At 33.9% G+C, this 15418-nt stretch overlaps 3 protein-coding genes across 4 annotated transcripts in view; all 3 read right to left on the bottom strand.

Annotated features, from left to right (window-relative positions):
• The window catches only part of LOC132057346 (B3 domain-containing protein REM17-like), a 13025-nt gene extending 2364 nt beyond the window's left edge, over window positions 1-10661 (bottom strand). Inside the window, exons 1-4 of one of the 2 annotated variants that reach the window (XM_059449920.1) lie at window positions 10531-10661; window positions 10291-10424; window positions 9939-10176; window positions 8649-9061 (exon numbers count right to left, since the gene is read on the bottom strand). In XM_059449920.1, coding sequence (XP_059305903.1) covers window positions 9018-9061; window positions 9939-10176; window positions 10291-10424; window positions 10531-10636 — 522 coding nt within the window. In that variant the 5' untranslated portion in view covers window positions 10637-10661 and the 3' untranslated portion in view covers window positions 8649-9017. Of the gene's footprint in view, window positions 1-8648; window positions 9062-9938; window positions 10177-10290; window positions 10425-10530 lie in introns of those variants that run through there. The other variant, XM_059449914.1, reaches the window with a different exon arrangement.
• On the bottom strand, window positions 455-2636 carry LOC132057319 (B3 domain-containing protein REM10-like). Its single transcript, XM_059449878.1, has 4 exons — window positions 2308-2636; window positions 1500-1809; window positions 949-1079; window positions 455-835 (listed from the first exon to the last, which is right to left on the bottom strand). Exons 1-4 carry the CDS (start codon window positions 2371-2373, stop codon window positions 569-571), a joined length of 774 nt encoding a protein of 257 aa, XP_059305861.1. The 5' UTR covers window positions 2374-2636; the 3' UTR covers window positions 455-568.
• Window positions 10662-10692: 31 nt separating the features above from the next.
• On the bottom strand, window positions 10693-13419 carry LOC132057329 (B3 domain-containing protein REM10-like). Its single transcript, XM_059449890.1, has 3 exons — window positions 13140-13419; window positions 12020-12153; window positions 10693-11818 (listed from the first exon to the last, which is right to left on the bottom strand). Exons 1-3 carry the CDS (start codon window positions 13396-13398, stop codon window positions 11573-11575), a joined length of 639 nt encoding a protein of 212 aa, XP_059305873.1. The 5' UTR covers window positions 13399-13419; the 3' UTR covers window positions 10693-11572.
• Window positions 13420-15418: the final 1999 nt, after the last annotated feature.

A 15418-nucleotide genomic window follows, 5' to 3' on the forward strand; every position in this document is an offset into this window, starting at 1 on the left:
TGGAGAAGATCTAAGCACAAACGAGGACCAATTGTTCAAAATAACGCAAATCATTAAAGGTCGTAACGTACATTATGTGGTTTCGGTAAGAAGAAGCACCTATAAGAGTGTTAGGTACAATTGAATGTACATTTTCATGATGAAAAGGAAAGATATGTCGAGAAGCACATTTCCCAGTTTTAGTAAAAACCGAGTAAATCTTCATGCCACCATCATGGCCATGTTACATAAGTTAGTAGTAATGCGAATAGGGATGACGTCTAATGGTGCCTAAGAATGCACACGAGGTTATTAACTTGCAGATTTCATCACGTATAAAATAATTGTACTATAATATGTGGAAATTGATTATTATTGTGATGCTATTAATGTTCATTTCAGTAATTACGCAATGTTGGTCTACTGTTTTGAAATCAAATTTCCAACAGTCTGCTTGGGTAAATTTCCAAAAGGGTTAGGTCATTCATGAAGAACATGTTTTACAGTATGGAGAATCAAACACTAATAAAGTAATAATTTTGTTGAAGATGCAATATAGTGTCATGGTGTATCTAACAAAGTAAACAGATTATTGAAAAAAAAGAGGTTGCTTAAATTGAGAAAACTTACCGTGAAATTTCCATATTGGTTTTTCTCCATTAGCAACAACCTCAAAACTCATATAATCTCCTTCCTTTAAGTCATTCGCAATGCAAAATTCACCCACTCCACCTACATGGACTATAGAATTGTGGGTAGCTAGTCTCAAGTTCCATGATCTTTGTCTTCCATCTCTGATAATCACACTTTTCTTGTTGATGAGACTATTTGCCGTTGCAAATTTTTTAGGAAGGCGCTGAAATGGTTTATAACAATTTGCACATATGATATTCTTCATACTTTTGCTGAAATGTTTCCTTTAGACTGTAACTTCTTGACGGGTTAAAAGAAATGATTTTTGGGACTTACCAAGTAACCCTTTGAAAGGAAATATGATCTGACAGGGCACTTAAAATGAGATTGACCGAAAGAGCTGTGAGCAGCAGATTCTTCCTTGGGAAAAGCCTTTCTTTTTGACATGATGCTGGGGTTTGGTTTGTCTGTTACATTGTTAATTGTAGACAACTCCATGTCAAGAAAATTAAATATGACAAAAATGATTACAATCAAAACATGAATAGCCTCTAAACATCCACCCCATACATTAGTAACTCCCCCCTTTCAATTTGTTTGTCTTACTTTTCTTTTTAGTTCGTTTCAGAAAAAGAATGCCTCTTTCCTTTTTTGGCAACTCGTTAGTTCCAACTTTTCACATGGCATTTTAACAGCACAAGATTAAAACGCCTCTTGGTATATTCTATATATCTTTAGTTTAGACCACACGATTCAAAAGTCTTTCTTTACTTTCTTAAACTTCGTGTCAAGTCAAAACCAGACAAACAAATTAAAACGGAGGGAGTAGTTTTTAATCTAAACTAGCTGAAACTTATGTTAAGATTAAGGGGCTCTAAAGATCTTACCTTTGAATTCAAATTTCTTGGAAGTCTCTTCAACAGTATGGGCTTCTTTTTCTTCTTGCAAATACTCTGCATATTCTCTGTCACAATGACTTGAATCAAAGATGGTAACCTCAAACTCCATGTTTCCTTCGTGTCTGAACACCAACATATCTCCCAATTGCAGATCATGCTCCTTCGCGAACTTTTCCCAACCCTCTTTGAATCGCTGTCCATTCAGCTTCACCAGCCACTTCTTACCAGCCCTTCTCAGTACTGCACGTTTAATATGCTCGTGTCCCTTCAGATACTTCAAGAAACCTATAGGAATTTTCTGCAGTACAACAATATGTATAATCAGAATTACCTTGTCCCAAAAATGATATCCTTCTTAGTATTAATTAGCTGGAAATTCTAAAAGGGGATTTAAGAAACACTGCACTAAAGATTTTCTTTATGTAGAGGGGATTCAACAAGTTTTTATATGTATACATATACACAATAATGACTATGTCGTAGTATGCAGAAATGCAAGACAAGGCTGCGAAACAATAGACCTTGTGATCTGGCCCTTCTAGGATCACGACATAGCGGGGAAAAGTGCGCTTCTATTGTAGTAAAACAAGTTGGGTCGGCTATATGGATTCCCCACTTGTTCATTTAAGCTCATCATCATACTAAATAAAATGAACTTGTCTCAGATCACTATTCTGTACTATTTTTCTACCTAGTTAAACAATTATAAAATGTTCATAAGGACTGTGGTTATCATACATTGCAACATAGAGTAGACAAAAGGAAAGATGAAAAAGAAAATGAAAGGCTTACTCACAAGACCATGCTTGAACCCTGGCTGAATTGGTTTGAGAAAATGAGGTTTCATTGGAGGGATTTTCATGGCAGTTACTTAAAAAATTGCAGTGCCCTTTCTGTTTAGTCAGAGTAAATTTATTCTAACCGCTAGAAATTATGTAGTAAAGTCAAGTAACTTAGTTTTGTATCAATAAAATTACTTGACTTAAATTGTTTGTTTATAAATAAAGAAAACTAAAACAAGAACAGTAAGGAGGAGGAACTTTATTAATCTTATAATAATTAATGGGAAAGGAATGAAGAATAATTTAATGGGATTAGAATAAATTAATGTTAATGGCCTCAGTGCTTCAGCTACGGTGGGAAAAAAATAGGGTTTTCAAGAAAGACCCATTTTGATTTGTTGGGTGGGCGGGCCAGGTCTTTGACATGGATCTTCTTGCGGTTCGAAATGGGCAATTCGCAGAATTGCCCTTCTTTTGGGGTGGTCTTTAAATTTTGCGCCATATTTGAAATCTTTAAAATTTGCGCGCGAAAATACCCATGTGGTTTCGAGTTCGAACCCACGCGCGAGCAAAATTTTAAAAAAAAAAATTCGCATAAGGCGTAGTTTAAATTTCGCTATCTGGGACCCGACATACTTTTGTTAAGGAATTACAAAGATTATGCGGGCTAAGCATATATGCCTTGTGGGCGGACTTGGCATAAGTATGGATCAAGATAACTTTGATAATTCTTCACAAAGTTATCGGGCCCCATAAAAGTTTATGGATAAAGTGGATCCGTACCTACTATGTGTCAAAATAGTAGGATTTGACCAATTGCGGTGTTGGCGGACATATTGAATGGTTAGACAAATTATTGGTTCTTGGAGAATCCGGAGCAAGTGCATACTTCTTCTCAAACACTGGAAAAAGCTTGATTCGAACTAAATTCTTGCAATTATTAGGTAATCTGAAAAGTCTGAAAATTTATGGTGTTTCAACATGCCACTCGACCAAAAATATATTTCACAATGTGATTGAAGCTTACATGGAAGGCTGATCGCTAATAGGATCATACAATGGGGCTTGGTGTAGAACCAATTTGTGTTATGTGCGAGTGTTGTGATGAAGAAGTTTGCCCGTTAAAAGTATGCCCCACCGCAAGTAACTTTGTGAAGGAATTATCAAAGTTATGCGGACCGAGATACTTATGCCTTTATGGGCGACTTGGCGTAAGTATCTGGGATACATAACTTTTTGATAATTCTTTCACAAAGTTATGCGAATTACGCTGCTCATTTTATGGATAAAGTGGATCCATGCCTACTATGTCAAAGAGTAGGATTTGACCAATTTAACGGTGCTTGGCGGACATATTGGATGGTTAGACAAATTATTGGTTCTTGGAGAATCCTGGAACCCGAAGTGCGTACTTATTTCTCAACCTGGAAAAAGCTTGATTCGAACTAAATTCTTGCAATTATTAGGTAATCTGAAAGAGTCAGCGAAAATTTATGGTGTTTCAACATGCCGCTCGACCAAAATATATTTCACGATGTGATTGTGCTTACATGGAGCTTCTTGTTGCTAATAGGATCATACAATGGGGCTTGAGTGTAGAACCAATTTGTGTTATGTGCAAGTGTTGTGATGAAGAAAGTTTGCCCGTTAAAGTATGCCCCCCGGCATAACTTTGTGAAGAAATTATCAAAGTTATCACTGGGACCCGGCATACTTATGCCAATACGCAGTTTAAGGTATGAGTATGCGGGTTCGGCATAAAATTTGTAATTCCTTAACAAAAGTATGCGGGTCCGGATACACGCGATTGACCACCCTTGTCTTGCGATTTTTTTTTTTAATTTTTGCTTGAGCGAGGTTCGAACTCGGAACACCGCGCACAGGGCAAAAATTAAAGACCAGCAATATGAGGGGCATAATTTAAAGACCACAAATATGAGGGGCAAAATTTAAAGACCACCCCAAAAGAAGGGCACTCGGCGCAAAAAATTGGTTCGAAATAAGTGTTCACTCGGTCTTTTTTTCCATCCGTTAAAAAAATACCAACTTCTAAGAACAAAATATATATATTTTTTGATTAAATTATTGTTATTTAATAAGACTCTTGTTTATTGATTGACTTAAGTAAATAGACTGATCTGAAAAAATAAAATTAATTTGTAATTGATTTTGGTAAGTAAACTCTTATTTTTTAACCGAATAAAAAGTTTAAGTGGGTACTTATTTTAAGCCGGAGGGAGTATGGTAGTATTTGTGGGATCCATATCTACAAATACGACCAAGTGATTTTGTAAGAGAAAAAGCACAGATTTTATTGATACAAAATTAAATTTAACTGACTTTATTATGTAATTTCTCATAATTGAGTAATATTTTGAGAAATTTACCCGTTTTGTGATTGATATAATTGAAAGTTGAAACCTCAGTTCGGAGATGAAATAAGTTGGCATTTAAGACTTGAAGGATGAATTACACATATTGTCCCTTCGGAGACATCCGATAAAAAAAAAAATTACACATATATAAAAAATCACTAAATGTCTTAACAATTGTTAAAATCTATACTCCCTCAGTCCTATATTACTTGTTCACTTTCTTCTTTGCACGTCCTTGAGGAATCATAATTAAAATATGTATTTTTATTACCTTATTCTTATTTTTCTCAAATAAATATACTCTAACCAATACTCTTCCGGATAAAAAAAAGTGTTCACTTATCTATTTACACGTCTTTTAAGAAAATACTAACTCTAGACAAAAATAAGAAATTTGACTAATCTACTCCTAATTAAATAAGTATTAAGATTTGATCATATAACACTTAATAGGGGCAAATTTGAAAAAAAATAAGGTTAATTTTTTCTTAATTTGATAAGTGAATACTTTTTTTTATCAAAAAAAAGGCTAGGTGAACTTTTTTTTTATCCGGAGAAAGTATTAACTATTTTCAAGAATATAGGATAAGATGAAAAATATTTAATTAATTTTATTTTATAAATGAAAACGTAATTTGAAACATACATTTTTAGTAATATAGAATGGAGAGAATAGTTATCGTGGAGATGGCGACAGCAAAGGTACCTTTCCAAGGCAGTGTGTAAAGCAGACGACATTTTGCAGTTTCCCAAAGAAAAGTTGAACATAGTTTGGTCCGGACCAGTAGAAATTTGTGCATATGGAAAGTTATGGGTCCCATTTGTGGATTTTTTTAATTTATTTTCTAACCCCTCCAAGGAGCTACCATTTTTTGGCTCGTAAGGTGGCTAGAATCCACAAAGTAGGGTGGAAATGGAGCGTGTTTAGTGGTCGTTTGGTGCATGGCTAAAATTATCTGGAGATTATAATTTTGGGAATAATTTATTTCATATCTTAGGACTATTTTATACCATCTAGGAGATAGTATAAAATAGTGATGGATGATAAATAGTATAAGAAGGTATATAGAACTTTATACGTGAGATTTTTATCTTTGTTTGATATAAGGTATAAATTTACTACCAAAACGTAATCAAAAAATTAATCTTTGAATATCCAACTTATTCCTTCTACCAAACTACCCCTTACTGTTAAAATATCCCACATTAATGGATAGTGAACTCTAGACAATCATACGTTTAAGATCCATTTCTTTAACCTTACACAACCTTACACTTATGATCGAGCAACCCCATTTGCCCTTTCATTTATTACATTTTTTTTCTCCAGCATCAAGCACTCATTCTCCTTTATCAAGATACCAATGTTTATACCCAACTCTCCTTCTCTCCATCAACTTCCTTAAAACACATTTCCATATCAGTCTCTCCTTTAGCCCAAACCCATCTAGTGGGCTGGTTTTCTATTTCTCCCAACACTTTTTAAAGTCATTATTGAACACTGATGGTTCAGTTCTGAAGAGAGTTTCCAGAAGTGACGGTCTGAATATTTGACATTTTTGTTGTTACCTGTGGAGAAGAAAGAGAACGGAAGTCGTGGGGAAGAAATGTGGGTCATTTGAACTTTTGTCCCTATTGTGCTGGTCTTTAACCCCATGTTTGGATGGTTGTTTCTTGTGCTTCGTTACTGTATTGTTTTCTACGAAATCATGTTTATTTTCGTTGTTTTTAAAATTATATTGTATGATGTTGTAAATTCATAGTTATATCACCATGAAAAACCTAAATTTTATAATTACAATTTGGTAATTTTGCGTGATTACGTATTTCAGTTTTTCATTATACCTCACCCCATCCACCCTCCTCCATACACCCAAACCCACTCTACCACCACCCACGCTCACTACCCGTCTTTTTTCCACCCCTCACCACTTACTTATTTTTTAAAATTCCCGTTTTATCCTTTAACTCAATAGTTATATATATATAAATTAGTTTATAATTAAGGGTTAAAGGTATTTTAGTAAATTTATGTGTTATTATACCCCCTGTAACAAATAATTTTTTTTAAGTTTATATTTTTATGTTGTAATATCCCATTGCCCATAAAAACTTATGTCCACTAGGCATAAACTCCATTGCAAAGGATAAAAATTAAAGACCCGTCCATATATAAAGGGTAAAAATAAAAGTCCAACCCATTTGAAGGGTAATTCATGCCATTTCTTAAATATGGGTTGGCAACGGAAAAGAGGATTCATGAGAAATAGGTTAATTAAGCAAATTTGAATAAAATTGTAAAATTTCTCGTCGATCAGCCGTAAACTTATAATCAATCAGAAAAAGATACAAACATCAAAAGCAGTAAAAATTAGTAGGATTGTTTGTTTTTGGAGAAATAGCTAAATACTGCTTAAGTTAAAAATAATATTTGAATAAAAATATCCTCAGCTAAATCAAGGAACAATTTAAGCACATAGGAAATTTTTTTAGATCTTTGAATTGTGGCAATATAAACTCCAACATTTCGTTGTGGAGTTTGTACTGGCAATTTTTAACTGCATTTCAAACGTTAGGAATTTTTCATGAAATTTTAAGCTTAAAAAAATTCATGAAGTTTGTATAAAGTTTAAAACTTCATGAATTTCTCATGAAGTTTGAAATAGGTATCATGAGTGAATAATGTTAAAAGATTATTTCTCTTATGATACCTCGTGATAAAATTTAATAAATGTATCATGAGTGAAATAATGATAATACATATATATTTTAAAATATGTCTCATGAGTGAAATATGTATATGATAAAAACATGAAAATATCATTTCACTCATGTTACATCTTTTGAACTCCAGGGCAATGTCCTCAAGTTTCATGAAAACGAAAAAAAAAAAGAAATTTCAAAAGGTTGTTTTACTTCGTTGATTGTTTTCTGAAGTTCAAACAACTGTTGTTGTAATTTTTTTCGATCAATGAAATCTCAGGAGAGTCCCCTGATTCATACTTATACAGTTGAAACTTCAAGGCTTTGTCATAAAATTATAATAAAAACATCCTCAGATTCAAATTTATAAAAGTGAACTCAAGCTTAGTGAATTCTTTTGTTAAGTTCAAACTGATTAAAGTTGAAATTCCCAAAAAAATCCTGAAATTTGAATTGCATACCTAATCATTTTTCCTAATTGGTTAAAGTAGCTTGCAAGGGTATTTAGCTTTAACACATTCCAATGTTCTTCCAAATGTCCTTTTTTTGCCTAGTTTCATATACAATCTTTTATAATTAGTACACAAATTAACTCCTCAGCTTAAGTGTGATGTATCACAATTTAAATCTGGCATTTAGGCCATGATCAGCAACCAACAATCTTCTATCCGCTCCAAGCTTATCGACTTATTATATGTTATATGTTGAGGCACTATTCCTCTACTGTGAGTTTACAAAGCATGTTCTTTATCGATTTGATAAACTAAGCAAGATATACTAGTTGCACTAATTAGGAAACATGTTATGATATGTGCATTTTATATACGTGTTTCAGGATCATAACATGACTTCATGTCTACCAATTTGATATAATTTAATTGCACTGTTTGTCTTAACTCTTACGTGCTTTTGTTTGATGAGATGGTGGTCATGATGAAGTGTGATGAGTTGGTTATGGACGATTTACTGAAATGCATAGTTCAACCCATGTAAGAATGTACTATATGGACAGTCTATTGGAACACATAAGTGATACTATATGTAGAGATATTGTGATGTGATATACATGTTTGCTTTTGTTAATTTATGCTTATTTCGCTGTAACTCTTTAGGTGCCTTGGGCTGCGACAGTATCAACTATTAGAACCAATGCTTCCGAGACCAGGTAATACGTGTGGTTCTCGTGAAACAGCCTGAAATAAGAATCCTCCACATGAAACTCTATTTTTTCACCGAAAATTTATTGAGTCAATGGCACACAGTTCAAAACTCGGTGGATAAAACTTTTCCCCTCCACACTTATCCACTTATATACAAAACCTTTTTTGAGGCATGGTTCAAACTTGTGATGTGCGTCTAACCATTGTTGCGTTCTTATCACTAGACCAAAACCATGTGGGCCCACAGGAACTCTACTTCTCCTCATTTTTCCCTGGTTTGATTACAATGGACAAGAATATAAAAGGCAACCATAATTTAATTACTAATCATGCATGAAAGGATACTTCAAAAAAGAAGTAGGACATATCATACAGCTGATCAAAGTAGCCATTTTGAGGTTTAGCAAAATGTACTAGATCCAAAAACATTACATCCACTTTAGTGCTAGTTTCCTTTCCCATCACCAACTGCTTCATATTATCTTGTCAATAGCTTCTGTGATGCTTGGCATCCTTGCCAGTGTATTTACCTTCAAACAAAACATAGTCACAGATTTGAATCTAAATTTTGGAAACTGAATTGTATAGAGCATTATATAATCATAGAGATCTGAGATAGATCCTTTATATGGAAAATAATCATAAAGCAATTGTTAGGAAATTTGATGCATGATGAAATATCAAAATATTATGGACACAAAAATTTGTGACCCTTTAGCAGGGGATAAAAAAGAAAATGGCTGCAACTCCAGAATGTTTCATCGGAAAGCGAATCTAGTCTTTTCACACCCTAAAATACAAATTCAACAATGGTTTTGAGATATAGAGAACAGAAGGAGATCTGGAGAGAACTTATCTGGAATTCCTTTATCTTTTCACTCAAAGTTGACCTCAACTTTCACATCAGATAGTCATATCTGTTGTTAGAGAAATTGACATACAAGTACAACCGACCAACATAATGGCAAGAAATAGCCCAATCTTCCTCTTATTGGCCCGCATTGACAATTTAAGTAAAAAATATGACAAACTGTAGCCACTCACCTCCAGTAGAAAAATCCAAATATGTTTTAACACAATACACGGACGGATACTCACATAGAGCACAAATTCACACACTATCAGATATAAAATTACTTCCCCGAGTAACTCCATTTACCCTTATCACTAGTCAGGGTCAGCTCAAAATTTACAATTAACAGTACAATCAACACAATTTGGAACAATCAGATTTCGTGCAACTTCAGAAGTTAACATAACATTACGAAATCTCAGTAAAAATTGCTTTTGGTTCCACAACAACTCCCATATTCTAATAACAAAAGGGACAAATAGGAAAAATGACAACATACTAACACACAGTATGGTCATGAAACTAAAAGAAGATAAAAAAAAAAAAATACTCACAATGGAAATGCACTATAGGTATTCTGCCACTGCCATTGTTGGTGAGTTCAAACATGTAAGTATCTCCTACTTGAACACCATTTGCTTCTATGAACTGTCGCCATCCCTTTTTAATCCCAAAGTGATAATTGTCAATTTTCCCTAGCCACACTGACCACAATCTCCTTCTTTCATCCACGAGAATCAACTCATGTCTATTCGACAAGCCATTTGATTTTACAAAATCCATTGGAAGATACTGCTCAAATTTATCCCAATACATAGATAAATACCGCATTATCACAAAAAAGAAAAAAGAAAGAAAAAAAAAAAGGCTAAGGTGATTACTAAATTTTGTTCAAATCACTCTTACCAAATAAGGATATCTGTTGGTGTAAGGTTTAATAGTAGATATAAAATGAGGGTTGGCATCAGCAGATGTTGAAGCAGCTACTTGTGATTTGGAAGTAGTCACGTCCCAGGTCTTAAACCTAAGATCTGTTATTCCTTTAAAGTAACCAAGAAAAGAAGAAAGAAGAAATGTTACAATCATAAATGGAATGAAAAGACACAGTTATATGACACAATTAGAGAGGTTATTTTTTCTCCAGACCTTTATCTGACATTCTTTCAGCATCCAAATTCTTCTTCTTTACTTCAGGCTGGAGGAATGGACTTCCTCTCAAATCTAGTTTTATTAATTGAAACAACAATGTCATAACTGAAACTGAAAGCTGGATTTAAAACCAAAAAAAATAAAAATATAAAAAAACCATTATTTTGAAGAGCTAACCAGAGTAGCTTTCTGGTGCCGAGGGTCTACCGGAAACAGCCTCTTTACCTCCCAAGGCAGGGGTAAGGTCTGCGTACGCTCTACCCTCCCCAAACCCCACTTCGCGGGATTTCACTGGGTATATTGTTGTAACCAGGTAGCTCAAAGGGATTTCTACCACACTCAAAAGCTTTTCAAAGTAAATGTAATTTTCTAAAGAAAAAAAGCTGAGGTACTATTTGCTCGTCCACTGTTACCAAGCAAAATACTTCCTCTACACACTCTTCAAAATGAAAAGTCCCCACAGTGTAAGACTTTGTCGTCAGATGAACCACGGGAATTCGGAATTTGTAAGACTTCATAAAAACTCGAGAAATATGTAAGATTAACAGCAGAATGCTATGCCAAATAAGCAGAGGATAATGCTACAACCAGGGCAACAAAATGGAATTGATCAGCGCTAAAAAAAGGCAAACGCAGATCTACGTTGAAAAGAATATCAATCAAGGTCAGTTAACAGAACATGCGTGGACCCAAAAATTCGGAGGAGCATCGACAAAGACAAAGTAAGAGTAGATGAAGCACACACAAAAAGATGATAGATGAGTATGACTATCCAAAGCAGAAAGAGGTAATGTGGGTGCTACTTTTTGTGTTGCAAATCTATCTTATACATCACCACCTCAAATTGTTATGTGCAATTTGGATATTGATTCTAATGTGTGTCCAGTAATTATGATTCAAACCACAGAAATCGTGAATATACAAAAGTTAAGAACTAGGTAGATAGGATCCATGTAACTATAAAGTCACTCGCCATAAATTTAAAGTAGTACATATTAATTAAACAGTAGAAAACAGGATGAAATTTTAAGACAAGGGCTTAGATGACAAACTTGCCATGAATTCTGAATATAGGTGTTTCTCCATTGGAAACTATCTCAACCATTAAGCGATCTCCTTCCTTTAAGCAATTCGTAATGCAGAATTCACGCCATCCACTTCCAATGTAGGTGTTTTTGCCGTTTGTATACACACTAAACGTCCATGACCTTTGCTCGTCCCTCATAATTATCATACATTTCCTGTTGTTGAGTCTGTTTTCTTGTGCGAATTGCTTTGGAATACACTGAAACAGTTTATAACCAGTTGCAAATAAAAAGTCAATATGATATCTGTGTTTTACATTTCTGAATTATCAAAGAGATAATTGTTCTCATAAGCTTATGCAAGAAATGATTTCATTTTTTATTTTTATTTTCCGTTCGCTCTTTGATTTTTTTTTTTTCCAGCATAATATAGTCAAAGTATAATGTTCTTGTGAACTTACCAGACAATACTTTGAAAGGCAATAAGCTCTAATAGTACAAATGAAATGAGAGTGACTGAGATGCATATCCTTATAAGCAGCTGCTACACTGGAGAAAGCCTTGCCTGATGTCTTGATTATGGGCTTTGGTTTTTCTGTTGCATTTGTTAATTAATTGCATACAAAGCCGTGTAAGAAAGAATGCAAAAAATAAAAGGGAAGTTACACATTTGGCCGCTCGGCAAAAATATTTAAAGTCGCTAGCTAATATACACATATCATATACATATATTGGCTATTTGTTTTTGGGCGGACGGCTATTTAAGTTAATTTCTCAAAAATAAAACTTCGCGAACAAAAGTACAAAACAATAGCTCAATGAGATAGAGCATGTCTTGAAAGACTATCTTTCAGCTAAATGTGAATATTTTGCATAACCCATAGAGTTGAATAAACTACTCCCTCTATCCCATTTATGTGAAAGAGTTCGGAGCACAAGGGTCGGTACACTTGATTTTGGGTGTGAATTAAAGCATACAATAAATTTACATAGATGAAAAATACATGAAAGGTACTATGAGTAAACAAATTTAATTCTTCAAAATATTAAAAAATAGTTTGAGAAAGTCAAAGAAAAAACTGTTTGACTCTCTTAACATCACATAAAATAGTACTGAGAGAGTAATATTTTCAAATTGTCTAGCACTAGGTAGTGTTTATAATTGGTGAAAAGTCAACTAATTAAGACATTATGTTTTGCTATATGCTACTTCGCCTTCTAATGTCAAGTTTTCTCATATTTGATATATTTCTATTAGCCTTCTAATGTCAAGGGAGTGTGATGGAATGGATGAGATCCTTTCACCTTAACCAGAGGTCTTAGAGTTCGAGCCTGCCTTGTGAATGGGCAAAACATGGTACAAAGCGTTTCTCCCTTTAATGGGCCCTATGCTACTTAATCTCACTCCACTATTTCTGTTTTAGTTTTTCTAAATGAAGTAAACATCATCAAAATTGTTACAACTCATACCATTAATCCTTTTTTACAATTATTATATACTTTGCATAAAAATAAACATATTAATTTCGATAAATAACAAAAAAAAAAAAAAAATAGGAGACAAAATAGAACAAAAGATACCTTTGAATTCCAATTTCTTGGAAGACTCTTCAACAATACAAGCTTTTTCTTCTTCGCTTTCACGAATTCCTTGTTCATATTCTCTCTCACAGTAACTTGAATCAAAGACGGTGACCTCAAATTCCATGTCTCCTTCATGTTTGAATACTAAAATATCTCCCAATTGTAAATTGTGATCCTTTACAAACTCTTCCCAACCCTCTTCTAGTCGCCGGCCATTCACCTTCATGGGCCACTTTTTACTTGCCCTTCTTATCATTGCACGATCATTCCCGTTTCCCTTTAGATACTTCAAGAAACCTACTGGGATTGTCTGCCGTACAACGATATGTATGATTAGAATGGTCTTGTCCTATCATTATCATTTTCGACACAGAATGTAAATATACAGGTAAAAATTCCTAATTTGTCAGCAAATATTAAATTCTGAATTCATGATTTCAAATGTGTAATGATCAAGGTTGAACCTACCAAGTATAAACCCCACATCATTCTACCATGAAAAATAATATTTTCTAGTAGTGACAAATGGGCAGATTGAACTGAATTTTGGCGGGTCAAAATAGTTTGAGCTGATAAATAGTAGGGTCATTAACCCACCCAAAGATAAAACAACAACAACAACATACCCAGTGAAACCAGCGAAGTGGGGTGCAGGGGAAGGGTAGAAGTGTCTGTGACGCTTACTCGCTTGGAAGGTAGAGGTTGTTTCCGTGAACACTCGGCATAACATGGGCTGAAATGGGTCATAGCTCAATCCTCCTGATGTTTACCAAGTTTTTAATTTCTTTGTTTGTTTTCTTATAATTTGTTTAATTACCTAATAATACTCTTTTTTCTTTATTACGACTATGTTTTGACATATCAAACAAAAATATTCAAAAAAATTAAAAAGAAACAATTGACAAGTTTTTCATGGGTCTCAGCCGAACTTTCAGATGAACTGAATTGAGCTAGTCAAAATGGACTCAATTAATAAGTGGGCGGGTTTGGGCTAGTCATGTTTTCATGGACTAATTTTGTTAGCCCAACCATTTTCTACCCAAACAACAACACAACAACATACCCAGTGTGATCCCACCATTTTCTACCCAAACAATCAATGAAAGAAGATTCACTTACCCGTTTGGCTATGAAAAATCCAATTATAACTCCTATTTGGAATTTGAAAGCACCTAAAACCCTATTTTCACTTCTTTTTTTAACACAACTTTTTAACTTTGAATACGTTAAACAACCCAAAATATTATTTAAGCTACTATATGAAACCTGTTCTTAACTCAAAAAATTCCAAAAAAAATATTTGATTTCTATGGCCACAAGCCTACTTTAGTTTATGCTTTTGATCTCAACCTTTTTTTCTGTGATAAACTCCCTCACCTCTGTATTACACATGCAGCAGACAAATTAAAGGAAAGATGAAACAATTAATTGAAAATATTACTACATACAAGTCCATTCTTGAAACCTGGCACAATGGGTTTGAAGAAACGAGGTTTCTTTGGAGGGATTTTCATGGAGGATCAGGAAATTAAATGTAATTAGTGAAAAGAAATGCTGCTCTCTTTGTTTTCCATTACATGCAAAATGAAAGAATTCAGGGGAAATTATAGAGTTGTACGGATACTTGGAAGTAACACAAATGGCATGAAAAACCAGGGGATTTCCATATCAGAGGAATGTGCAACATAGATTCACGTGCACTCATGCTCTTTTTAGCAATAACTCCGTTGTACTTTTATTTTTTACTTGTTCATCTTAACAAATTAAAAGAATTTTTGCCCCAAAATTACCCTTATTACTCGGAAGATTTAAGTTGTGGTGACAAAAAAGTGTGATAATTAGAAATGGTGACAAGTTTGACCAGCCAAGGTCAAACTTGTCTTAAAAAATATGATTAACTTAATTGGGACTTAAATTACAATTTTTAAAACTTATAATCTTTTACTAATCTGAAAACGATAAATTTATCTAGCTTGGGCACATTATACAAAAACTCTTTCCGACTGACCCACTTCCCCCGACCCACTTCGTTTTATTTCAAAAAAAAAAAAAAAAAAGCGATTTCATTCTTGGGTTCGTCGTCTCTCTCTCTCTAAAATTCTTTCTTTACATTTCAAAGCAGGGTGATCATAATTTGTTGTTTGCTCGTTCCTATATAATTCTTCTTGCTGCTTTCATTTTCTCTCTCTCGTTGTTGTTTGCTTGTCTATTCATTCTCGGGTAAACTTTTTTTCACTTGGTTAAAGTTAGGTTTTGAAAAGTTGAAAAAATGATTT

The sequence above is a fragment of the Lycium ferocissimum genome, chromosome 1 (assembly GCF_029784015.1).
Source record: "Lycium ferocissimum isolate CSIRO_LF1 chromosome 1, AGI_CSIRO_Lferr_CH_V1, whole genome shotgun sequence".
NCBI lineage: Eukaryota > Viridiplantae > Streptophyta > Magnoliopsida > Solanales > Solanaceae > Lycium > Lycium ferocissimum.

What these genes read in the sequence shown, in the direction of transcription:
- LOC132057319 (XM_059449878.1), bottom strand. Translation starts at nt 2,373, where the DNA reads ATGAAAATCCCTCCAATGAAACCTCATTTTCTCAAACCAATTCAGCCA. An exon ending in CAAGAAATTTGAATTCAAAG is followed by an intron (nt 1,080 to 1,499) that starts GTAAGATCTTTA and finishes ACAATGTAACAG; the next exon opens with ACAAACCAAACCCCAGCATC. An exon ending in TCCTTTCAAAGGGTTACTTG is followed by an intron (nt 836 to 948) that starts GTAAGTCCCAAA and finishes AAACCATTTCAG; the next exon opens with CGCCTTCCTAAAAAATTTGC.
- LOC132057329 (XM_059449890.1), bottom strand. Translation starts at nt 13,398, where the DNA reads ATGATAAGAAGGGCAAGTAAAAAGTGGCCCATGAAGGTGAATGGCCGG. An exon ending in CAAGAAATTGGAATTCAAAG is followed by an intron (nt 12,154 to 13,139) that starts GTATCTTTTGTT and finishes CAAATGCAACAG; the next exon opens with AAAAACCAAAGCCCATAATC. An exon ending in GCCTTTCAAAGTATTGTCTG is followed by an intron (nt 11,819 to 12,019) that starts GTAAGTTCACAA and finishes AAACTGTTTCAG; the next exon opens with TGTATTCCAAAGCAATTCGC.